Here is a 27,479-nt window from a genome sequence, read left to right on the forward strand (position 1 = left end):
CACAATATTTTTTTAACAATAATAAATTCGTTTTTTTGTTCTGTACCACTGAACAGCCCCACCAAACACAGAGAGGCAGGGAGGAAGAGAGATTTTCTTGATAAGAGAGCTCTGGAGGTCCACATGTAGAGGGCAATCAAGGATATCTGATTCCTTTAAAGCTATGTGTCTGTGTGTTTGTGTGAGAATAAAACGTGAGTGTGCCTCAGATAAGGGCTCCTGCGTGCACAGAATATTTAAGTTTAATTGCCTGTTTGTGTTTATGCGTACAGAAACATCAATCGTTCCCCTCTACCCTATAATCAGGAGCTGAAATCCGATCTAGTGAATCGATCGGTGATTAAAGTTGCAAACACAAAACAGGGCTGCGTTTGATTGACGTGTGTAAGCTAGGCAGGAATGACACCTGACCTGCTAATGTCACAGAGGACTCTCTTCTCATCTGACAGCTTATCTCTCAGAATAAATTAAAACCGCCTTAGAAATGTTTAATTCAATTCATTATTTACTGCAATCACTCTAGAATTATAAAGAGGATGTTCACAAATTGCATAATCTACTATACTATTCATACTACTTTTGCATTCATACTGACTTACTTCATTAGTTAAAATGTACAGTATATGACTAGTGCGTATTGGCCAGGGTGCTCTGTCCCACAATGCAATCTGCTTGACTTGTCTAATATTGCGTTATTGATGTTAACCACGATTTAAAAACATTTCCTCGACTCTTTATTTATCTTTTCCACACAATATTGTTTCTTTGTTTTGATATCGTTATAGCGGTGGTGTAGACTTGCCTGTTCTCATATAATTAGAATGATTAATAAAACTTTATAGCTATAGTTATCGTTAAGGCTACGTGATTTTGGGGGAAATTGTTATTATTAAGGCTGATTGTGAATTTTCTAATAAAATGACACAGTATATACTGTGAAAAAAGCTGTATGCTAGTATTTATCATAGCCACTGTATGCTGTTGCAGTGTTTTAATGTACAACACTCTGATTAGGTTGGATATGAGACTATTATTGGCTCCAGAAAACACATAGACACAACTAATGTGTGTGCGCCTGCAGAGTTGTGTGGTTATTTCAGCTTTTCAAGGCCGTCAGATTCTGTTAATTGCTTTCCATGGGCTGTCGGTGAGCTGAAGGGACTGTGTGTGTGTGTGTGTGTGTGTGTGTGTGTGAGACAGAGAGAGAGATAGTGAGTGAGTGAGTGAGTGAGTGAGTGAGTGAGTGAGTGAGTGAGTGAGTGAGTGAGTGAGTGAGTGAGTGAGTGAGTGAGTGAGTGAGTGTGTGAGTGAGTGTGTGAGTGAGTGAGTGAGTGAGTGAGTGAGTGTGTGTGTGTGTGTGTGTGAGTGAGTGTGTGTGTGAGTGAGTGAGTGTGTGTGTGTGTGAGTGAGTGAGTGTGTGTGTGTGTGTGTGTGTGTGTGTGTGTGTGTGTGTGTGTGAGTGAGTGAGTGAGTGAGTGAGTGAGTGAGTGAGTGAGTGAGTGAGTGAGTGAGTGAGTGAGTGTGTGAGTGTGTGAGTGTGTGAGTGTGTGAGTGAGTGAGTGAGTGAGTGAGTGAGTGAGTGAGTGAGTGAGTGAGTGAGTGAGTGAGTGAGTGAGTGAGTGAGTGTGTGTGTGAGTGAGTGAGTGATGCTGTTTTTTTCCCCTCACAGGTCTTTAATGCATCATTTAACACACTTGTGTATTTGACATCAGACCGTACTACCACACACTGTTAATGGCAGAATTTAGTACATGTGTACTCTCTCTTTTTCAGGGCTGGAGAGGAAAATCCCGCTTCATTGGCAGAGAGTTGCTTTCGAGAGTTGCTGGGTCGTGCTGCTTATGGCAACATGAACAATGCAGTGCGCCCTGTCCTGGTGTAAGTACCATTGCCTTGGCTATACTCTACTGTGTAGGTACTAGGGATGCCACAATTCTCAATGTAATACTGAACCATTCAGTACGGCATTCACGATTCAATACACGCTTGTGAATTGCATTTTTTCCGGTTTTGCACTTTATTAATTATTTCTATTTCTCTCTGTTTTAAATATTTCAGTTTATTTCGGCTCTGTTTGTGTGAGCCTATAAGTCTACCCACTGATATGAGCAAATATCCAATCATATGCACTAAAGTTAGGGGGTGTTTAGCCATGCTTGAAATGCTGGTGTCTGAGAGTTATACTCACGGAACACTATAGTTATTCACAATCACGAAAGTTATTTGCAAGTGTTTTAAAGCGTTGCGGGTTAAAAATGTAATTTGCGTGCTAATGCATGGTTTTAACATGCGCTTTTCCGAGCGCCTGACAAACACGTGATTACTGGACTAAGTAGTCTTACTGCGCTAATGCTGTCCAATACACACAAGGTTAACACAGTCGGTTATGTCTAAAGTGAAAGTAAAATCGTGTGTGTTTATATATGAGATGCGAGCAGGTCTGACCACAGCGCAGCCTAATGAACCCTTGTCCTTAAAGGAACAGTGCATCTCTAAAATTATGTTAATTCAGGGGCAGTGAGTGATTTTCTCTGTCTTTTGTTTTATATATATATGGGCTGGGACTCGATTAAAAAAATTAGAGGCTTTGTAATTAATTAATTGAAATGAATCGCATTTTAATTGCATATAAATATTTGACCTGAGAACAAAGAGAAGTCCTTTTTCACATGGATTTTTAGTGTACCATTGAATAATGACTGAATACATAAGCTTAATCAACAAAATATTGTTTATTTATTTCAGTCCAGCAGACCAGTGCAATGTTTGCCATTAAGTGTAGCAAAAGCATATTTGTGATATTTGCGGCTCGATGTGCAGTGATAAGCATATTCCTTGTTGTATAGCTTGCACACAACCATGCTCTTGTCGACGCTTCCATTCTTTCGTTTTTTAAAACAAAATTTCCCATCCACGGGGCCAAGCAAAGCGGTCTCATTAGCTTCTTCGTTCATGTTCACTATGGTTTGTTGTTGTCGTGACTCGTGAACGATAGTTGGTGTTCCAGTATAATCGGTCCTTCACTCATTCATTGAAAAACGTTCCGCGGTGCAAAAATAAGTGTGGTTAAAATTGTTATTTATTTTTTTGCGTAATTAATTAACACGTTAAAGTCCCGTATTAATTAATCTTAATTAACATGTTAAAAATCCCGGCCCTAATATATAAATAATATATATGATATATGAACGATAATTATTATAACTTCCTTTTGTGTTACTATGGGAATCTAATATCGTTATCATCAACAATATCAATAGGCTTTGCTTTAGTTTAGAATTTTATGATGCACCCAAATTTTATATCTGATCTGATCTTTTTATTACTACTAGTTATAGCACGGAATATATTATACAACTTGCTGAAATGTATAATGCCTCATGTAAACACTCAAACAGTGTTTCAACCGCGATAATACAAAATAACGTTATGTTTACCTCATGAAAGCCGTTTTGTGTACATACCTTGTTAGTTAGCTGGAAAACAAACTTTAGGGAGGAGTATTTTGAGCATGTACTATTATTATTATTGTTATTACAAATTCAGTATAATTTTACTTACCATTGTAATGATTTAGTAGACTGGGTAAACTCAGCCCGATCTGCGGCCAATTTGATTTGATTTGATTTTGAAGTCTTTGGTCATTTTTGAGAGCGATGCTAATGGACTAATACGATTCAATGATGTATGCTAAGCTATGCTAAAAGTGCTACCGCCAGATACAGAGATCGGCTGAATGGATATAAAAACGGTAAAACTCACCTGTTTAACTTTAAGCGACTTGGAAAATGAGCCTATTTTCAAAAAAAAGTGGAGTGTTCCTTTAATGCATTTCAATAAATGTAATGTGTCTTTATAGTAGCTTAAACTGTGGTTAAAGACGCCGGGTTAATTTCACACGCTGCTTAATTCATTTAAATAAATTATATGATTAGTTCAATTAAAAATTGCCTTGTCACTGTCATTGTTGTCTGTCATTCAGAAATAATTGTAATAAATCCATTAAAGAATCATTAAGCTTCGCTTCGCGTCGGGCGGTTCTTCGCCTCTACATCGTGCATTAAAATCCTTTAAAGGTGCACTATGACACTTTCCGTCAACTGGGACTTTTATTATGACGGGACGGGACACATTCGCCGGGCACCTGCACTGATCCGCTCTTCCGGTTATGATTATGAGATAATGCAGCTCTGTTTATCATATTAGATGCATTTAAGTGTGTTGAAAATTATGTTATGATGTTACTCCGTGCGTTCACTTGTTCACACTGCTAAGAGTAAAGCGCTCCTGCCAAATAAAACCCGAAACTGAGGGTAGCGCAGATATGACGCAATTGACAGGCGACTTCCTCAGACGTTATGCTGAAACGTCCCGGTCCTTAGTTAAAATAGCAATTTTGTCACAATTTACAAATAGTTGGAAACATTTGGGATATTGTAGGTTCTCAACTGAACAAAATATATAACACCGGCCTAGTGGTTTTTGGATATTTTACTGCAAAAATACTACATAGTGCACCTTTAATGCATGGCTGGCCGTGGATTATCCCTTACATGGTCAATGTATTGCATTTTTTTATCTAAAATGATGCATTGATGCATTACTCGCACAATAAATGTAAGCTTTTACACTTTACATTAATTGGCAAAATATTGTATTTTTCGATTTAAAATCGTGATATTCCTTGTATCCCTGTAGCACACACACACACACACACAAGCGCACGGGCTGAAATATGTGTGGCCCTTTCAGCTTTTCAAGCATGTCAGTTTCCATTAATCGCTTTTCAGGGTTGACCGTGAGCAGGGATTGCAAGAGAAAAGTGAAAGCATCCAACACAATGATAACATTTTCAAAATGAATAGGTGTGTTATGAGTTCAACAAGCCCTATAGTCTTTATGCAAAGGGTGCACGGAGACACGCAGATGTTTTCAGACAAGCACACGGCACGTCGTTAGCCTGCGAGCTCAGGTGTCCAGACGCCGTTGCTGCCGTCAGCTGCTCGTCTGCTTCCTCTCACGCTGTGGGCATGATGGGATTCATTCATTCCAGTCTCAACACAAACACCATGCAGAAAATGCAAGCAGCGCCCAGATGGCTCTGTTTTGTGTTAAAGGAATGGTTGTGATCTGAATCCAGCTGTTCTGAGCTTGATTTATGTGTTAAATGGGTTACAGATGCAAACACGTGTCTCTGTTTGCACACTGACTTTCCTGTTATTTTGACACTTGATATTGGCTTTCCCTGATCCTGTGAATCAGTGTGACATTTGAAGTATTTCATAATTTCATTGAGACTGCTGGGGTCTAATCAACAATAGCATAATTATTTATCCAATAACAGCTTTAATGCAAAATATTTTATGAAATGAAACAAAAACAATTTATGTAATTATTAATACAATTAAATAAAGCACAAAAAGAACAAGCTTATGATTGGATTCTGATTTTGAATCAATTGGTTTCAATCTCAATTCATATCAAGCGCAGTACATGGAATTGGTTACGTAACTATAATTATTTGATGCATTTAATATTAAAGGTTAATAAAAAAAATTGTATGCAAACATTGAAATTTTAATAATTTAGTTTTATAATAACAATGTTATAATACTAACTTTAAAATTACATTGTTTTTTCAAATATAAACATTTAAGTGGTCTCTGTCATAACTTGTTTTCATGATAGATTTATTCAACATATATTACAGTAATATTTAATATAGTGCATATATTTAGCAAAAAGCAACTCTCTGGAGTTTATTTTTCTAGCTGACCTTAATTTCAAGATGTAATAAAGGGAAAAGGATCAAGATTGATTTTTGTATTCAGATATTACTTTATTATACATCACTGCATAATGATGTTTCATATTTAAATTCATTTTTGGCCATTTATAAACAGCCAGATATTAGCTATTGATTCCCCTCCCCCACCCCCTGCCATACAAAAATAATTAAGGAAATAACCATATTTTAATTTATCAGAGTACTAAATGAAATGAGCTATATGGACGGATGATGTTGGATTAAAAAGGCACGCATCATTTTCCAGTGTGTCTGTCAGTCTGGATCTAGATTTCTGTACTATAAGAGTGAAAATTGTTCATCTCAATGCAAATTAAGCAAGCTTTCATTTTATAGATTGCATGCACGATCAAATGTGCAAAAATGGTGTCTGCTCATTTTAATTAAATTGGACAAGCAGAAAAAGCCATCTGTATTACACAAGCAGACAGTACACAATGAATGCAGTATTGATTATTCTCATGCAGCTAGAATTAGTTTAGCAGTATTAAATATTGAAGTACAACCACATATTATAAATTAATAGATCTCTTTATCAAAAGAAGCCTGTAGCTGAAATGTCAGCCTCGTTGCGAATGCACATCAGTCAAATTCATTACTCGTTTGGTATCATGCTTAATGCCTCTTAACTATAGTAAGATCTCTGTAGCTGGTCCTCTTGTGGCTTATTACTTGAATGTCTCATATATCATATTAGAACTGTTTTTTTCCCCTCCATTAGCACTAATGTTCCCCTGTTTCATGCAGCGCACATCCAGGCAAGTGTAGAGGAACATTGAAGTCATTTCCAGGTCATTTTAGAAGCGAGGGAATGGTCTAATGATGACTATTTCGTTATGACGCAGAGCTTGATGCAATAAAACCACAAAAAGGGTTTATAATGCACTGAAATGTGAATTAAACTGTCTATTTTTCAAAATCTGTTTATTAGAATTACTATATACATTACCAAACAAAAGTGTGGAATAATTATGAATCTTTTTTTTCTGAAAGAAGTCTCTTATGCTCACCAAGGGTGCATTTATTTGATCATAAATACAGTGAAACAGTTATATTGTGAGATATTATTAAAATTTAAAAATAATAATAATTGTAATATATTTTCAAATGTAATTTATTCCTCTGATCATTACTCCAGTCTTCAGTGTCACATGATCCTTCAGAAATCAGTCAAATATGCTGATTTGATGCTCGAGAAACATTTAAACATTTATTAATATTATTATCAATATTTTTTGTGTAAACTGATACTCTGCCATTAAAAAGTTTGGGGTAATAATTACGATTACAGAAAAATTAAACAAATATTATTTTGACAATGTTATGACAAAAATATTAGGCAGCAATAACTGTTTTTAACATTGCTTATAAAATAAACAATTATTAATATTTGAGCACCAGTAACGATTCATAAAAAATGCAGCACAAAATCATCATATTAGAATGATTTCTGAAGGATAAGTGACACTGAATACTGGAGTAATGATGCTGAAAATTCAGCTTTGCCATCACAGGAATACATTTTGGAAGCCCGTTTCTGCCACTAAATAAAAAGAGTAATTGCAACATTTTATCTCTCATTACTTTTTTCTAACATTTGCGAGTTATAAAGTTAGAATTCTGAGATATAAACTCGCAATTGCGTGATATAAAGTCACAATTCTGACTTTTTTTCTCAATCAGAATTGTGACTTTATATCACCCAATCGCGAATTTGTATCTCCAGAATTCAGACTTTTTATCACAGAATTCTGACTTTATAACTCACAATTGTGAGAATAAAGTCAGAATTGTGAGATAAAAAGTCCCAATTACTCTTTTTATTTTTTTTACTTGGTGGCGGAAACGGGCTTCCATAATAAATTACATTTTAAAATATATTATATTTTAACATAGATATATTATGTGAGATAAACGTAATATATAACTATATAGTATAGATATATTAATATTTAATTATCATAGAAAACAGTTATTTTACATTGTAATAATATTTCACAGCAATATTACTGCGTTACTGTATTTTCGATCAAATAAATGCAGCTTGGGCGAGCATAAGAAGCGTCTTTCAAGAAACATAATAAAAATGTATTATAATAATTAATACTGAATCGTAATTATTTGAAACCTTTGAACAGTAGTGTAGATTCGCTTCCAAATTGACAGTGACTCTCCAATCGAATTAGAGCAATGTGTTAGGAATATTAGCATTTATGTGTTGTAAGTGAAAGAATAAATGCTCTACTATAGGTCTGTGTATGAATGTCGGTCTATCAGTGAGTTTAATGGAGGCTGAAGGTGAAACTTTAGATTCAGAGCTGCTTTGACTTTGGCGTTGTGTGTAAATGAGCTCTTGGTTTGACTGCTGCGACCCGGTTCCCATCTGTAGCTTATTAGCACACAATTCAGACTCTTGCAGCCGTATGCAGTGCGCGTGTGTGGTGTATGTGCAGACACTCTCAGGGCTCATTAATGAGGCCGTTTTGGCTCATCTCAGTCATTGGCCAATTAGCGCTGAGTGAGATGTCTGTAAAAAGAGAATATCAAAGCGCCGAGGGGCTCTCAAGCACGTCTCTTTCTCTATCACGCTCCCTCACCTTCACATCTCTCCGTCTCTCGTCTCGCTCTTTCTCTAACACTCTGCCTCTCTCCTGATTAAACTGTTTCGCTGTGTGCGCTGTATTTATTTAACTTGTGTGAGGTTTTGAGGGAATGTTGAGCTCCGGGGTAGATATCTGTACCTCTGATACACACGTAAAGCTGGTGATCGCCCGAGACAGACAGCGAGAGCTTTTTTTGGGTGGAGGGGGATTTCAGGCGTGTTAAAAATAGCTCTCATCGGATGGGGGGTGAGATCAGATTGACGTTACCATGGCGACAGCGGGAAGGGAGAGGATGGTGGCATAGAGGTTTTGGAGTTAGATCAGACTGCGGAAAAGAGGAGAGATAAAGGTGTGGAAACAGGATTTGTGTTGCGGCGCAGGAATGCTCAAGTTTTCCGCATTACAGCTGTTGTTGAGTGGAACGGCCGTGTATGATGTGCGAGAATCAACTCCAAACACTTGCATTAAACGTAGTAGTCTGTGGCCTTGCACTTGAACCTTTAAAGTCAGCTTGAAATTGAAGTTGCGGTAGTCTTTTCTTTTTTATTGTATCATACACAAAAAAGTCGCTGTTTGGATTTAAACAGGCAAATCCTTAAAGGGGGGTGAAACACTTAGTTTCAGTCAATCTCATGTCAATCTTGAGTACCTATAGAGTAGTATTGCATCCTTCATATCTCCAAAAAGTCTTTAGTTTTATTATATTTTTAAAAGAAATATAGTCTGTACCGAGTCTTTCCGGAAAAAAACGAGCGGCTGGAGGCGTATGGTGTGGGCGGAGCTAAAGAATGATGAACACGCACAAAGCGGTGACGTCCTCAAGCGTGGAGAAGCCCATGGCTATCGATCTCAGCTAATAGATATATGATCCAGAATCAGATCCGGAGGCTGAAATAAATTGAACAGGAGAAGCAACAACAGCAGGACGTCCGTCTCTGTGGTATGGACTATATTTAGTGACCTGTCAACATTTGTGTGTGTTTACTCGCAGTTCATGAGGACATGATTCGGTTTATGGACTATTGTATGCGCAAACCTTAGCAAGCAAAGCGGTTTTGCACGTCAGACTAGTGTAACGTTATACAGAACAACAATGGAGTCCGTTAGCGCATTTGAATGACGAAGCACGCGATCGTGTCGTTCACTGATGTTTACTCACCCGACGATAGCCAATAACAGACATTTGAAGCAGTTTTACTCACCGCCTGCTTCCAAAGCAGGACCGAACCTTTATCGCTGGGACCGCTCCGTCAAAAACACACTTCTTTGGTATGATTTGGTGAAGTCCTGTGACAGCAGTGACCGTGGAAATCCACTTTTGCAACACGACTGAAGCGATGTTGTGAAGCTTCCCGTCATTTCTGCGTTCAAATCGGTTCAAATCCAGCGCTGCCTTCCCGGGATGCTGTGCTGAAGCGTTGAAGTCGCTTGATATCACCCATAAGAATAAAGTGGAGCGCGGCGCGGAGTGTTTATGGGCGTGCATTTCCTCTCTCGCTTTAGTCACGTGCGCGCGCACCCTACCGGGAGAAGAGCCCGTACGGCCCATACAAGGACCTTCCGCTCTTATTAACGTCAAGCCGAGCCATACTCGAAAAAACTCTCAGAAACTTGTGCATATATTTGGTGCATATATTTTTTCCACATGAGGTGCGACTATCAGTGTGTATTTTAGTGAGACGGCTTCTCGATCAAGAAAAAAGGAAGAGCAGGACTTGATTTTGTCCATCTGTAATTAACCGGATCGTTGTGGTTTGCTTTATCCTGTAAGATGATGTCACTAAAGGAGAGAGAGGAAGTTATTTTGATTAAAGATTATGAGGGCACGTGAATAAAAATTAAAAAAAGATATTGCAGATGAAGCAATAATAATAATTATGGCAATATTCCATAAAAAATAGGAATTGTCCATTTTGATTACATGGTGACTCTAAAAACTTAATAGAATTTAAGTTCCAAACCTGTATGACTTTTTTCTTCTGCAAAATACAAACATTTTCAAACCAAATATTATTCAAACACCAGATATAATTTTTTACTAGTGGGTGCAGGGCACTATAGTTAATTTACACATACAGTGGACTACCACTAAAATCTAAATACGTTTGGCACCAAAATCACTTTGACCTGACTGTTTTGCTTGAGTGTTTTTTTCTTTTTTCTTTAATTGCTGATTCAACCTTTTATACCACAGACTGAACAAAATGAAGCATTGCTTGGTAATAGGTCAACCTAAATTGGTATTATCTAATTGTTTACTTAAATTTAACAGCTGATGGCTGATTGGTGGATGTAAATCCATTACATACCTTTCCATCAAAGTAATCTGACATTATCAAGATTAATTGTTCTGACAAAGTTTAACTTTTAGTTCTAAACTATAGCAAATAAACTGTGATAATGTGAGAAAATGTGCAAATTTTGGTTTGACATTGATTTCCAATATATATGGATAAAAAAAATCTTCTTTTGAGTTCCGCAGATGAAATTAGATTATACAGGTTTGGAATGACATGATAGTGAGTAAATAAAAACAGAATTTTTAAGTGAACTATTCCTTTAATCAGTCTTTCTACTCACAAGTATTAAACTCAGGCATGCTTTACAGAGCAGCCCATAAGAATAAACTGGAGATTTTTGGTAAAAGTGGAAGTAGTTGTTTAGATTTTAAATGGGATGGAATAAATTGGGCTATTGAAGCAGAAGATAAAAAGCTCTACAAAGAAATTGTCCAATTACACAGCCGCATGATTAAAAACGGCAGAGTCTAAATTCAGGGGTGACAATGTTTAATCTAATTGCAGTAGAGGGAAAAAATATTTTTGGTCTCCTTTTGGGAGATTCATTAAAAGTTTTGGAAAAGGAGACAAAAAAACCCACTTGTTTTATCTCTGGGTATCTTGTGTCATTATTTTACAAGAAAACATTTTAACATATTTTTGGATAATTTCCCTAATGTTGCATAAAAAACATCACACGCATCCTCCATAGAGCAAAACATCCTTTGTGTATGGCAAAGGGACAGTAGCATTTTTAAGCCAAAGCTTAGCTACGGGTCAATTCTGTTGATTTAAATTTGTATTTAAATGTGAATTTTAACAGAACTGAGACCACTTCAACAGTATTGGTAGCTGAAAATATCATGTTTTTCTAAATCTTTGATAAACACAGAAGGGGTGCATGTCATTGTGAATAAAATTATGCATGACTATTTAGTTAAATATGCTGCCTTATAAGTGGCCATAGTGTAAAACAGCATTGTTTTCCTTTAGGCATTTAGACAACCATCGCCTGTGGGACCCGAACGATTTTGCTGTTTCCTGTTTCCGGATAATCATGTACTCAATACAGGTAAAGTTAACAGGTTCTCACTTCATCTCTTTGTGTTAATCCTGTGACACGGAGCTTTTAATGATAATGAAAAGTAAATTCAATTCACTTCTACAGCATGTTTTACGAAGTGTGTGTGTTTCAGGCACAACATTCTCACCATGTGATCCAGCAAGTGTTGTCTCACCTTGACACCCACAGTAAGAACACCCCACGTGTGAGGGCAGGTATCGTTCAGGTGCTGCTGGAGACGGTTGCCATAGCAGCCAAGGGCTCCATCGGTAAGACTGAGTACTGACACACGACAGTTTTCAACTAAAAACATACACCTTTTTAAGCGTTTTGGCCAATGAACAATCAGAGGCGTTAAGATTAGTAATCGCTAAAATACCAGAGTTTTGTTCAGTGCATGAGGTGAACTCTCGTGAATTCTCTTATCATAAACTAATACACATGGTCAGATTTGGTGATTGTGTTTTTGAGAGCGCCAAAACTAATATAATTAGGCTTTTTTATTAACAAAGTATTTTTGCACTGTTGAGCAATGTAGCCAATCACAAACATATCTGATGATTTCTTGAATGCAATGGCCAATCAGGTGTTTAAGTTAGAGAATCCCCTCACCACTCAAACCGTCACTCAGAGTTTTTGTCCAGTGCTGACATCGTTATAATTTCACATGTAGAACTTTGTGAGATTGCGATGAAGATGAGTGACAGCCAAGCGGCAACCTCCGCAGTTTCTCTTGAAGCCAATACAGAAGAGACTTAAAGGGTTAGTTCACCCAAAAATGAAAAATCTGTCATTAATTACCCGTAAGACCTCTGTTCATTTTCGGATCACAAATGAAGATATTTGTGTTGAAAACCGACGGCTCAGACAAGCTTCCATTGACACCAATGTCATTTCCTCTCTCAAGACCCATAAAAGGCACTAAAGACGTCGCTACAAAGCCCATCTCACTACAGTGGCTCTACAAGAATTTTAAGAAGTGACGAGAATAGTTTTTGTGTAGAAAAAACTAAATGACGACTTATATAGTGATGGGCCGATTTCAAAACGAAGTTTTGAACGGTTATGAAGGGAGTGGCCAATTTGAGTGACAGGTGGATATAGCCATTTATTCGCTGTATGTTAGTCATCGCAGCACCTCGGCTCTGCCCACGTCCCGCATCTTTGCCCATTGTCAGTTATCCACACACAATGACGCGCTGGCAAGATGGCAACGGCCAGCTCGTCTCTACTTTACCCTTCAGAACTGCTTTTCAGTAACTTGTGGGTGACGTCGCAGACACGTAGTCCATTTTTTTACAGTCTATGGTGACAGCTTAAGGGAACAGTTGTATGCACGCTGTCTAGGCGATAATCCATTGAGAAATTGAAGAAAACATGTTTTGCTGCATTGGCTAAGGCAATGGTTAGGCTATTTATTATTCTAACTGGCTGCCATGCCAAATCACGCATATACTTCCCTGTTCATATTATAGTGGTTTGTGAACATAACCACTTTAATAAAGAGCGTTTATGCTGGGATGTGTAGGGATGTTTTAAGGAGGGATCACATCTAGCCTTACCCAAGAGTTGGTTCACCCTTCACCTATGTGGTCAGTCTACAGGCACATAGTGTTTCTTTACAAAGTGACATCACTAACTTCGCAGATTTATGTGAACAGGAATCGTTTTGACAATGGTGTCGTCTGTACATGGAAAATGCAAAGGGTTTAATACATCATTGTTGTGTATACATACCTTATGACAAACATACCACGACATGCATTGTGATTATTATTGTTCGTACTTTGTGTGGTTTACAAACCATTACCATAAGAATTAAACTTTGTCACAACCCATCGTGCCTGGTTTGTGCTACTGACATTGATGATAACTTAAATTGTGTGGCTTTTTGAGGAGAGATGAAGTAGTCTGAGTGATACGCTTAAAACAGATAAAAATACACAAACTGAGGACTTGATTTGACTTGAAATATTAAATAATCCTAGGATCTTGGGAGTTTTTTTATTCACAAAATGTATAAATCTACTTTTACATTTGATGCTTTTACAAGTCTCTTCTGCTCACCAAGGCTATCTTTATTTAATCACAAATACAGTAATATTGTAAAATACGATAATATAAATAAACCTTTTTTCATTTTATATTTTTAAATGAAATTGATTCCTGATGTAAAGCTGATTTTCAGGATCAGTACTCCAGTCTTCAGTGTCACATGATCCTTCAGAAATCATTATAATATGCTGATTTGCTGCAATTTTCTCAGTGAAATTTCATAAGAACAGCATTTTGTTTAAAATGAAAATCCATTTTTATTGTTTATCAAAGTGTCCTTGCTGAATACAAGAAAAAATCGTACTAACCACAAACTTTTGAACGTTAAACTCTACCTGTTGTTGTTTTATTCTAATTATTTAGATGATTATTTTCTTATTCTGTTTGTTCTTTTGCTTATTTGTCAGTCACTACAACTACAAAAAGAACGCCAAAAATATCAAACTACTGCTCACATTTCCCCTTTTCATCTCGTCATCTCTCCTGATGTTCATTCCTCATTGTCTTTTTTCTTTATTCCGTCTCTTCTTTCTGAAATCTGTTTTCTCTCACAGGTCATATTGCTCCTAACCCAAACAATGCTTACACGTTTCTCAGTCCCATCTCATCACCACCCAATCTGTGGTTGGGTATGTTAACAAACACGGCTGTCATCCGATCAAAACCTTCAGGCACTCACTATATTGGGTGCATGTATGTTAACTTAGTGAACTTTTTAGGGTCCCGTCATGTGGTATTTATAGTATATTGATTATTGAAGGATGTGAATTTGATGATTGGCTGAAGGTTTGATGGGTTTGCTGTGTTGAGTAACTGCAGCGCCCCCTAGCAGTGCTCTTTAGTTCCTGTGTCTAGCCTGAGTCACATGCTGATGTATCCTATTGTGCTTAAGTAGGCCCAGACAGAATCTGTGACATTTTGAGTGTGAGAATTATGCGTAATTCTGCATAATTACTTTTGTGTGCTGTGTGTGTATTCTCAGGTCCCACGGTCTTAGAGGTCTTCAACACCCTGCTGAAGCATCTGCGCATGAGTGTGGATTTTGAGCTGGGCGACTGTTCCCGCAGGAACTCCGGAAGCAGCCTTTCCTCCACCCGCACCAAAGAGAGCGAGGAACGGATTGTCCAAAATGCCATCATCCAAACAATCGGTGAGCATGCTTTGTGTGCTCACTAAGATCTGACCTTTCATGATGTCCAAACACTGAATCAGTTCAATAAAATGGATTCATGTGTATGTCTAGGTTTCTTTGGAGGAAATCTTCCTGATTATCAGAGAGCAGAAGTGATGATGTTCATTATGGGGAAGGTGCCTGTTTATGGCACGCCGTGCCACACGCTGGACACCGTCAAGATCGGGTAGGACAGTGCGACTCTACATTTGTAATTATCGGCGCGGCAGTTGTAGTGTTTGGAGAAATCCATGATGATTGCGCTGATTGCTAAACTGACACATGCACATTTGAAACATGCAATCTGGGATGTCAATAGTTTGTCTTCAGTGAGTGTAAACAGAGAGGATAAAGTATTGCTGTTACAGACTTCAAGCACTGTTTATTTCATTTGTGTCCTTGATTAGTTTTTTTGTTTTTTTATTGTATAGCATAACTGTTTACTTGTCGTGAATAACCTCAAGTAATGTCAAAGACTTTCAATATACAAAGACGGTGCACTCATATTGCTATAAATAGGAGAAAGTGCAAAGCCCAATATGATGGAATAAGTCCCGCCTTCTAAATAAAAATGCCAATCGGCAATTGGAAAATTAATTGCGTCACTGCAACATCCGTTTGAGTTTTTTGTCATGAATTGAGCGTTTAAGAACAAAAATTATGAGACCGTTGTTGTCGGATTTCGTTGGTGGATTCAAATATGAAATTTAATGGTAAGCTTGGCAAATGGTAATTTGAAAATGATAAAGCACAACATCCAGGCACCATTGATATACCTTTTTCCAGTGTACTGTGATTTGAGTCTATTCATATTGAAGATTCTGAATTCTCTTCTCTTCTGTTCTCAGACATCAGGGCACCAAGAGAATCCAGATGATGCTGTTAAGTTCTCTCATTATGGTAAACCTCTATTCTTTTGTGTGTGTGTGTGTGTGTGTGTGTGTGTGTGTGTGTGTGTGTGTGTGTGTGTGTGTGTGTGTGTGTGTGTGTGTGTGTGTGTGTGTGTGTGTGTGTGTGTGTGTGTGTGTGTGTGTGTGTGTGTGTGACATGTTTTATATCCTGGTGGGGACTTCAACCTGAATGCATACAGACTCATGGGGACTCGTGTCACTGTTGGAACCTAAATTGATGGGTACAAAATAGCCCAATGGGTACAAAAGCTTATAAATCATACAGAATGCCACATTCTTTTGAAAATGTTTCATGTGATGGGTAGGTTTAGGGGTAGAGTGTGTTTAAGAGGATAGAATATACTAGTTTGTACAGTATGAAAACCATCATGTAAATGGTCCCCAGAATTATAGCAAGCTAGGTGTGTGCGTGTGTGTGTGTGTGTGTGTTTTTGTGGTCCTAGTAAGCCTTACATTATGGGGGTGAAATGTCCCCACAAGGAAAGTGTTGGAAAATGTTTCGGTCCCCATGATTAAAATAGCTTGTAAATCATACGAAATAATGTTTTAAAAAGAAGGCTGTGTTTAGGGTTAGGGGATAGAATACAGCTCGACAGTAAAAATAACATTATGTCTATGGAAAGTCCCCATAAGACATGGAAACCCGACATGTGTGTTAGCTAGTAATGATGAAGGGAAACTAAAAGTGCGGTTGCTTTACCATTGCAATGCAAATTTTTGCTGGTGAAATCCAGTCATTTTAATAGAAATCCATGCTCTTATGAATTTTCCATGAGGATGAAAGATTTCCCCATGCAAATTTCGCAAACGTTTCAGTTGAACACACAAATTTGCCACATTGACTAACGCATTTCGGTAATGTGAGCACACCTTCAGGCTTGTACCATGCATCACATCAGAATGAAGATATCAGACTTGCATTCTATTTGTTAGTAAAAACCTTCCACACTCTCCTGAAGGGAGTTTCTGAAGGTTCCTAGACAGCAGACTGCACAGATCATAACACCAGATTACAGCTGCCTGTGGTACTATGTGTCCTTTTTCGGCTTTTTTTATAATGTCCAATTTTGTCTTTAGTCTGGTTTATGGATGATTTTAGACAGGGCAACTTTTCAGGCACCGTTGCCCGGCAACAGCCAGGAAATGGGCTGCAGGTTGAGGCGTATGATTGATATTTTCGATGAACAGCTTTTGCTCTCCATCTCCCACTGCTGGCCATTTCAAGAAGACTGACAATGTGTTACTAGTTACTAGTGTGTGTATAGGTTCTATAATGGCGGCTCATATCTGATGGATTCTTTGTTTGTTTAGGTGACGTCTGGGTTTAAGTGTAAAACGATTTGTGCTGGCCTGCCTGCAGCATTTCTGGAGCCATTGTGCTCCATCTCTCTGATGGAAGACAGCGAACTCCGGCAACTTGTCTTGGAGATTCTGCACAATATTATCGATCGCCATGACAACAGAGCCAAACTCCGAGGGATCCGGTATGGATGCTCAACGAACAACCTTAAGTCTTAAGTGAATGTGTGGAAGGCTGTCAATAGTGAATGCGCTAATATAATTAAATAATTAAATTAAACAAATAAATAATTAAAAAAAAAAAAAAACCAGCGTAACAATTTAAAGGTGCAGTAAGCGATTTCTGAACAGAAACACTGTTGATATTTGAAATCATCCCCGAAAAAACACACCCCTCCTTTCATTGCTCCACCCCCAAAATGAATAAACATGTAATTCTAGAGTAGATGTCTTCATCATGGCTGAAGTGAAACAAAATAATGCTTTGCGAAAATAAAAGAGATGACGAACGTACGACAAGGAATAGCAAAATATGAACACGCAGTACGGCAGCTCCAGACAAACAAGGACACTCAAAACGGTTCTGTATTTATATATAAAATGCTAAAATATATATATACTGTACTATATATTCAGCCATCATGAGTCGACACGCCTCCTACTGCTGATTGGCTGCGTTTCTCAGAAATCGCTTACCGCACCTTTAATGCTGTCAATGCAGTTATTCAATTTGACATGTACCGGTTTTATTCTATTATGTGTGATTTGTAAAGCCTGATTGAAACACACAATTCTTAACAACCATTTATCAGTATTTTGGGTTATTTACTTAAAGATTAGATTTCTTATATGGTTTATTACTGAATTATTGTATATGTCAATTGATTCATTTGCAATTCCTTTGTGTTTTGCATACATTCAAACTACAAGACTCATCCACACAAACCGCAGAGCCTAATATTATACACAGGCCTGTTATTGTTTCGTTGTCTCTGCTTAGAAATTAATGAAATGCTCTAAAGAAATAGTTAAACAAAACATTACAAATATATATTGACTCACGTTTTTTTTCTGAGCTCAGTATATGACCTTTTTAATTCTATATACCATAAAATTAAAAAATTTGAAGAATATCCTGGTTACTCTTTTTAATATAATGGGCCCTATCTTGCACCCAGCGCAATTGACTTTGTACACCGACGCATGTGTCATTCCTATTTTGCACCCGCGCAAAGCGCGCTTTTCCCTCCACAGAAGCACGTCACTAAACTAGTGAATGAACTTGCGCTCCCTGGGTGGTTCAGTGCAAAAAAGGAGGCATGTTCCGGCGCAAACAATCCCTGGTGCTATTTTGCTGTTCCATTAAACAATTGCGCCACTGACCAGAAAAAAACTAGTCTAAAGTCAGTGGCGCGTTGCATGTTGTTTATTATGCTATTTTAAGGGCGAATGCTTGACCATAAAATATAGCGTGTACAACGCGCATACACTTTGCTCATGTAATCTATACAGATGCAACAGTTATTTTTGCAAATCATAAATTGTTACACAAAAAAAATATTAACACTTGAGATGACGGAAATCATTAGGCATAAATCTAGCTTGCAAATTATTCAGGCTAATAATTGTAGTAATTAAGGATAATAGTGGCAAGACATATATGTATATAAGGACATCTGACAAATTGGTTTGTCCGTCAAGAACCAGGAAAAAAAATCGACTGAAAAACTGAAAAAAACTGTTTAACCGACGCCTGTTTAACCGACGCTATTTTGGGTGGGTTTCTCCCATCCACATACAACACAACTTCTCTGTCTTTCACTGCTCTTACAAGAACATCAGTCTCCTCGGCTGTGAACTGCTCCTGGCGTGCGCCTGGTAAATACGCCATAATAATAGCAATCCATAATGGAACTTGCGCACCTGCTTTTAAAGGGAATGTTGGATGACGCTCTGATTGGTTTATTCACGTTACGCCCAAACCACACCTATGAATAATGAAGCTACTTCAGACCAACCCATTTTAGATTTGCGCCGGGCGCAAGAGCCATTTATCCCGCCTGGAAAATAGCAACAGCACCGAGACCCGCCCACAAAGTTACTTGCGCTTCGCGCTTTGACACTTGCGTTTCAGATCGTTAAAATAGGGCCCAATGAGAGTTAATGAAGTCAAACATCAAAAAGAGCATAAAAGCATCATAAATGTATAGTGAATCTAGTCTATATTGTAAATTAATGTGTGAACTACTTCTGGAAACTGATTAAAAATATTTTACTTTTACAATTAAAATGTTTTACTGGATTGAAAACTTTAATGCTGGTTAGTTGTCTTATACTATTATAAGATTTATTAATATTTAGAATGATCTTATATACTATATATTTTGTTATCATTTTAGTTTAAAGCCGCAGTATGTAACTTTTTGCGCTCTAGCGGTTGGTTAATAAACAGAACTGCATGTGTCTTGCGGAAGAGCGTTGCAGCCGGAGCTACTTCTCTCTGTTTGGGTCTATGGCGAGTCACGCAGTGACTGTGCTCATCCGCAGCAGTTCCTACCAGACCGGTCAAAAACAGTCCCAGTATAAAACCAATTAATTTGTGTGTGTGTGTGTGTTCACCCAGGATTATTCCTAATGTAGCTGCTCTGAAGTTCAAAAGAGAAAAAATCTCCAAACAGGATGTGGTTTTCATGAAAAAGGTACAAGATACAAATGCTCTCAGACATCACAATCACACACATGTTGAACCTCTGCCCTTAAACTGTGGCTTTTTCTCCCTCCAGCATGGGCAGCAGTTATATAGACACATCTATCTGGGCTGTAAGGAGGAAGATAATGTGCAGAAGAACTTTGAGCTGCTCTTCACAGCTCTGGCTTTGATCACTATTGAACTGGCCAATGAAGAGGTGATGATTGACCTCATACGCCTGTCCATCGCTCTACAGGTATTCTAACCTACGCTATCATTTATTCATTTCCAAAGGGATTTACCAGGAGCAGTTAATCTGAGATTTCATATTTGTTATGCTAATCTCTGTGTTTTGATTGGCTGAAGGAAATGGCCCTGGTCAATGAGGAGAATATGCCCATGTTTATTCGCTGTGGTATCATGGCGTTGGTCGCCGCATACCTCAACTTCCTCAGCCAGATGATTGCAAATCCCCCTTTCTGCCAACACGTCAGCAAGGTAAATGTGCGCGCACACACACACACACACACACACACACACACACACACACACACACACCCTACATACAAAGTCCTGTAACTCATTTTCTTCCTGTCAGGTGATCGAGATGAGAACTCTGGATGCTCCGTACCTTCTGCCTGAGCACGTTTTTAGAGAGAAGTGTGTGTGAGTATTTCTATGTAAATGTGTTTTAACTAAGAACTGTATCAGTAACCTATGAAAGCTCATTTCTGACTTTAATTGCAACTTTTTTTCTCACTATTAAGACAACTTTTAAGATTTAAACTTTTAATTCTGACTTTTTTTCTCACAATTGCAAGATATTAACTCGCAATTCTGATTTTTTTTCTTGCAACTCAATTCGAAATTGTGAGAAAAAACTCAGAATCTTGAGATAAATAGTTGTAAACAAGCTTGCATTGTAATAATAACTGAAATGTGTCAGTTGATATTGGATAATCAATCATGAAGCTCATGTGTTAGTCAGTTTTTTTCATATAAATTACCTTTGCTGTCATCTAGCACTCTGTTCATCTTTAAAAATGCTAATAATTGAATTACACTGTTAAAATAAATCTTTAGCTGATCTGAAAATAAATATGCATTTTTCATTTTGTACATTATGTTGTCCTATATTTACGTTTAGTCTTTAAAGTTCCTTCTGTGTACCTGAATGTTTGTGTGTGTGGATCAGGTTCCCAGAGTCTTTGGAGCGGGACGACACTGGTCTGTATTTTCAGACGGCTGATATGGCAGAAGCTCTGACTCTACCTGGATATAACGTAGAGAGACTGACTATACCGTACATACCCCAGGTTACAGGTAAACAGATACTATTCTGTACTGTACTAAACAGAGACATTATCTGATTTAATTTAGTATTCAGTATTAAATATTAAATCAGATCAAATTTATTTAGATGGCACTTTATACAATACAGATTGTTTCAAAGCAGCTTTACAGTGATAAACAGGAATTTAATGATCAATTCAGCTGTAAAGCAGCTCTAAGTAAGACAATTGTGTATTTCTTCAGTTGAGGTCAGTTCATTGTTGGTTCAGTTCAGTAAAACATCAATATCAAATGTCAAAAAGTACCCAGATTACCCTCTACTTCTGTCGAGATTCTGAAATGGACATTCCATGACACTTTACTATCCCATGAGGCCATGGGAGATGGTTTGTGAATTGAGGTGAACATGGGTGTCGGAAACAAAACAAAAAAACTTGGTGTGTCCTCCTCCAGAAATGTTTTACTGGAATAGATGCCATTTACATTAAGTGCGATAACCTGTCTTTTTTATTAAACGTCTGGTTGTGCAAGACAAAATTATGGAAGACACCAAATTATTTATAGTGGCAATAGTGTTGGGGTAAGGCACATGACAGAAAGATTTAACGCAAAAAGTTTCAATCCTCCTTTTGCCGAACTCGCTCTACTTCCTTTTCCCATCACATATCAGATCGGAAAGGCATTTATTTTCATTAAAAATGAAGTATTCGAAAGGTGGAAATAAAGCATCAGTTAATGGTAGGTGAACAGGCATGCGCTGAGTTAGAGACGGTAAAAGTGAGTGGGTCCAATATCATTGGTCTTAAAAAGTAGGTGGGACTTACCCACATACAATGGTTCTGATGCCCATGAAGGTGAAGCAGCTCAACTGACGCTGTAGGTCACATGACAATGACAACATGGCAGATGTAGTATGTACAAATTTAATTTATACTACCCAGATTCATACTATATCAAAAGTATTTTTTAACAGTTGTGAAGTAAGTTTCAAATCAAATTTAGTACCTTCTATACAGTATGCAATTTTGGATGCAGCACATGATTCCAATTGGAGGTTTTGATATTTTGAGCCAATTTTAGAACACGTATTGTTTTCATTTGTTACGCCTCACCTAGAAACAAGCTGCATTTCTGCATGAGTTTGTTGTGTTTGGAACAACCACAAATTTTGGTAGCGTGAGATCCTCAGTTGTTTAATGTATGATGCACAATTTTTCTCTGTAACCATTTACAAAGTGAGCAAGTGTATTTCCTAGTGTTTTAAAATCTGTTCAGATTTTTAAAGTTGTGTAGTGTATTACAGCCAGGAACCTTGTGCTAAAATCAGTCACCTAGTAGTCCCTTGCTACAGCAATGCTCTCTATTAAACCTTTAAAGATGCTGTATGTAATTTTTGCAGTACCCATTTCAATCACTAGCTGTCATTCTTACTTACTGCACCTTTAAAATAATAATAACTGCTAACACTAACACTTCAAGATCTTTCCTTATTCTATGTGAATTCACTTGCTTCTTCCAATTTTCCCTATTCTCTGTCTGTGTGTGTTTCCACTAAAGTCCTGTACACGGTAGGAAAGATTCTGCACAGATGTAAACAGGCATCCAGAGGTACCATCATTGAGTTAGTGAGGTCACCTGTCAATGTGTGGATAGAAAGTTATGTGAATAGTAAGAATATGTAGTTAGCCACAGCTGCAGATGTAGACCTCCTGCCCTCCGTAGCATCCATAACAGATTTCCCATAGCTCCTGAATCTGGTGGTATTTTCCAGTAGCTCCAACAATGGGGTGAAGTATAAGTGCGGTGTTGTGATAAATTAGTCCTGTTTTAACGTATTTGGTGTTTTGTACGCTGCTGTCGTCTGGACTGTGCTACTGGTAGGTTAAAGAGAGACGCACACCAGTTCGAGCTCACAGTTTAGTAGCTTGGGTCACAGGGAGAGTGCTGATGAAGCAGCATTTGACATTTTATTGACCTTTTTGGACCTCACTTTCTTCCAATCACAGTAGACCTGCTGCACTCAAGAAACCCTTTGAGTAGAGGGTTTATTTTACTCCTGGTCAAAGATTCCTTTTGTTTCTCTTCAATGCTGATTGTGTGGAAAAAGACTAAAAGTATGTGCTAATAAATATTTATTATTAAAGGTGCCCTAGAATGATTTGAAACAATGTGTAAAATTGTTCTCTGATATCTAAATAGAGGGTATGTGACTTATTTAAGGTCAAAAATTGTCCAGATACAGTTTTACAGGTCCATTTACAACCCTAGAAATTGTCCCTATAGGATGTAATGCTCTGTTTTTGCCTTATTTGGAAGGGTCGTGAATATTAATGTTGAGCTCTGATCTGATTGGATGTTTCACTGCACAGCTCAGTGACAGCTAACACATCTATACCATCCGTCATGGCAATGATTTTACAATGATTGCTTCTCAACTTTGAATCACAAACTGAACTGGAAAGCGCAAATATTTTGTTTACAGTAACGTTACAGTTTGACAGTAGAGTACTGATTTTAAAGTCGATATATTTAGCCAAACAAAGTAATGTAGAAGCCACTCAAAATAGTCGGTGTCATGTTTACTACTCACCCGCTGCAAAATAATCATACTTCAGTTCTCAACAATTTATATTTATTTAACAAATTGACTAGAAGCCTTGTCAAATGACTATCGTTTCAACTTAGATGGTAGAGAAGGTGACGTTAGCTACAATGATCGACTGAGCGATCTGTAAGCAACTAATAAGTAGTAGTAAACGTAGTTAGCTTCTGAGTTATGTGTTAATGATGAAATATAGGCTCATTTAGATTTCAATCTGTCAAAAGGGATTGAACAGATTAATTTGACAAACTGTAATGTGTGCTACTTGGAGTTTCCAATTGTTACTTTACTAGCGTCTTGCGTTAGATCTAGACAACACGGGATATTATCATAATGTCTTACTAAGAAACTTTCAGTTTAATCAGAAATGGGTTCGACAGTCAAGAAGTGGATAAAATCACTACTTACTGTTTACAGGAATACGGTTGGAATCGGCCCTTTCTTCAGTAACAGACGCTGAGCGAATCCTGCTATATTGCCCCAGGTTAGAAAAACTGTCCGTGGTGAAATGGGCCGAGCAAACGAACATCTTTGAATTACATTGTTGCAGAATCCGATTATAATAAACATCAACCATGACTGTTGACATTTTTTATCTGTGGGAAGGCTGAGAAAAGTCCTCACATCCCCTGCACAGCCTGGAACATGACATTTGTGTCCATGAGAGCTGCCGTTTTCGCTATCCTTGTATGACGCTTGTTTATCTACTGATGATTTGGCTGCAGTTCCGTCTGACAATGAACATTGGCTTGCATGCAAATGTTTGGGGCGTACATATTAATAACCCCAGGGATTGCGTCACAGTTGGCGTTATGTTGAAAATAGCCTGTTTTTCCATGGTGTTTTTCACAAACAAGATTTACATATAAAGGAGAAAGCAATGGTGTTTGAGACTCACTGTATGTGATGTCCATGTACTGAACTATTGTTATTTAACTATGGCAAGGTTAATTCAATTTTTCTTTCTAGGGCACCTTTAATATTACAATTATATATTTACTGATCAGGCATAACATTGTGACCACTGACTGGTGAAGTGAATAACACTGATTATCTCTTCATCATGGCACCTATTTGGTGGGTGGGATATATTAGGTAGCAAGTGAACATTTTGTCCTCAGTTGATAAGCAGCAAAAATGGGCAAGCATAAGTATTTGAGCAAGTTTGACAAGGGCCAAATTGTGATTGATAGGCGATATCTCCAAAATTGCAGCTTTTGTGGGCTTTTCCTGGTCTGCAGTAGTCAGTATCTATCAAAAGTGGTCCAAGGAAGGAACAATTGTGAACCGGCCACAGGGTCATGGGCTGCCAAGGCTCATCGATGCACGTATGGAGCGAAGGCTGGCCATGTGGTCTGATCAAACAAACGAGCTACTGTTGCTCAAATTGCTCAAGAAGGTAATACTGCTTCTAAAAGAAAGGTGTCAGAATTTACAGTGCATCACAGTTTGCTGCGTATGGGGCTGCATAGCCACAGACCAGTCAGGGTGCCCATGATGATCCCTGTCCACTGCCGAAAACGCCAACAGTGGGCCTTGGCCTCCAAATTCCCCAGATCTAAATCCAATTGAGCATCTGTAGGATGTGCAGACAAATAAATCCATGGAAGCCCCACCTCGCTTACAGGACTTAAATGATCTGCTGCTTACATATTAGTGCCGCATACCTACAGGGTTCTAGTATGCCTGGACGGACCAGGGTTCTTTTGCCAGTAAGGGGACCAGCAATATTAGGATGATATTAGGATAATATTAGGATAACATAATTTTATGCCTGATCAGTGTATTCATCCTTAAAAAAAGAAACATGCAAGGAATCTTTTGATGGAATATGAGTGTATATAGTTTTCTATAATGAGATGTTTATGGAGTTTATTTCTGCTGTGACATTAACACTCTTGCCCTGAAACTCTCACTTTTACTCATGAATTATTCTTTTAAAACTTATGTTGCTGTGATTTCCTCCTTTGTTTGAGTGATTTGCATTTTCTTCTGTTTAATAATGCTTTCGTGCAGCTTTGCCTGAACATTTACATTCATTAAACATGAGCAGGCAGTGAAAAAAAAGAATAAGAGGCTAATTAAACCCATATATCATAGATGTGGATACTGGGTTTAGTTTAGCACAAATCCAGGCCGAATCCGTGCATGATCAGAAAAGTTTGAGTGCTCAAAGCTTCGACCATTTATATCACTGATTTCTGACCCACAGATGAAGACCGGCTGCCACGTAGGAAGAGTTTTGTCGACACTATTTCTCTCCAAGTTGACATCATTTCCAACAGCTTACCTGATCAGGTATACTGGGCAAAAACATCAATGAACACAATTTAAACTTTCTTTAGTTGTTTTTAGAAATTCGACTAAAGAACATATGTTTGTGTTTATCCTGTAGTCTCAGCTTGCAGAGGAGATCACGTTTGAAACCCTAAAGAAGGCCATCGGTACATGTGAATCAGTATCTCAGTGTTGGTGTGTGTATTTATATGCGTGTTAGTGTCTGATGCCGCTCCATCTCTCTCAGATACCACTGGTCTGGAGGAACAGGAAAGGGAGAGGAGACGGCAGGTGATGGAAAAGTTCCAGAAAGCTCCGTTTGAAGAGATTGCCGCCCACTGCGAGTCCAAGGTACAGCTTGTGTGTTATCTGCCGATCTGTCCTTCAGCCTGTTTACATTTAAAAGAAAACTAGAGATGCACCAATATGGACGTTTTTGGCTAATATGATTCATTATTTATTGTTTGAGAACAATAACAACATTTTGGCAGACATAGATCTTAAACAAAATCTTGATGGACTGCTTGATGGAAATATATGTTTTGATGTTATTTTCATCAAGAGGTGCATACATTTTTGTTCAAGATCTTGTATTGACAGCACTTTGTAAAGTCTCCTCCAGCACATCCCAAAGACTTTCAATGCAATTAAGGTCTGTGTGAAAATGAATCTTCTTGCTCTCTCCCAACTATTCTTTCACAATTTGAGCCTGATGAATCTTGACATTATCATTTTGGAATATGGCCTTGATGTGTCTTCCTACATCCATCCCTTGTGTCATTTTGACCCGAAATTTATTTTAGAAAAATAAAATAATAAATAAATTGAGTGTTCATCAGAGTGGTCCAAGACCTTAATACTTTTGTACTAGGATTTGAACCATAAATACACAAAAAATATTTCCCCTGGATTCGAGGAGGTTATGTGTTTTAAAAAAGTCCCTCGTGGGTCAATTTAACCCCCTTAGGAATGAATGGAATACTTCAGTTCGCAGCCAGGGCGTCTAGCAACTCTCTGTTGGCAAGGGAGCTGGAAAAACCAAACTTTGGTCAGGCCAATCACATTGTGTATAGAGTCGGTGGGCGGGCTTAATGTAATGACAGCATAGTTGCGTGCAATTGGACTTTGAAAGACAACCGTTTATCCTGCCCCCCCAGATTGAGCCCTGTCAACGGTGTGTTTCCAGACCAAACATCTTGATGTTTGTCAGGCTAAGAAAAACCTAAAAATGCTACATGTGTATCTGAATGCATACTGCTGAGATAAAATCAATATCTGACTTTAAGAAACAGCTAATTTGCTCCATTTAGAGCTATAAGGCCATGCAGTGGCAAAATTCATGCAATATGTTATATTATTTTTTTTCTACAATAGGTCATCCAATGTGAGATATTCTGAGCTAAATTAACAGGGTTAGGCATGAAATGTTGA

The 27,479-nt window shown here is 37.9% G+C and overlaps 1 protein-coding gene across 4 annotated transcripts in view; it reads left to right on the forward strand.

The window, feature by feature from the left end:
- The window catches only part of efr3a (EFR3 homolog A (S. cerevisiae)), a 58,562-nt gene that overhangs the window by 27,864 nt on the left and 3,219 nt on the right, over positions 1-27,479 (forward strand). For 2 of the 4 annotated variants that reach the window (XM_067452553.1, XM_067452550.1), the window contains 15 exons: positions 1,774-1,878; positions 11,682-11,760; positions 11,885-12,020; positions 14,789-14,956; positions 15,050-15,164; positions 15,826-15,877; positions 17,200-17,372; positions 19,811-19,886; positions 19,971-20,132; positions 20,243-20,374; positions 20,475-20,542; positions 21,072-21,199; positions 25,984-26,069; positions 26,167-26,215; positions 26,296-26,399. In XM_067452553.1, the coding sequence (XP_067308654.1) occupies positions 1,774-1,878; positions 11,682-11,760; positions 11,885-12,020; positions 14,789-14,956; positions 15,050-15,164; positions 15,826-15,877; positions 17,200-17,372; positions 19,811-19,886; positions 19,971-20,132; positions 20,243-20,374; positions 20,475-20,542; positions 21,072-21,199; positions 25,984-26,069; positions 26,167-26,215; positions 26,296-26,399 (1,633 nt within the window). The remainder of the gene's footprint in view (positions 1-1,773; positions 1,879-11,681; positions 11,761-11,884; positions 12,021-14,788; positions 14,957-15,049; positions 15,165-15,825; positions 15,878-17,199; positions 17,373-19,810; positions 19,887-19,970; positions 20,133-20,242; positions 20,375-20,474; positions 20,543-21,071; positions 21,200-25,983; positions 26,070-26,166; positions 26,216-26,295; positions 26,400-27,479) is intronic. The other 2 variants (XM_067452552.1, XM_067452551.1) reach the window with 2 other exon arrangements.

The sequence above is a fragment of the Pseudorasbora parva genome, chromosome 9 (assembly GCF_024679245.1).
Source record: "Pseudorasbora parva isolate DD20220531a chromosome 9, ASM2467924v1, whole genome shotgun sequence".
Lineage (NCBI taxonomy): Eukaryota > Metazoa > Chordata > Actinopteri > Cypriniformes > Gobionidae > Pseudorasbora > Pseudorasbora parva.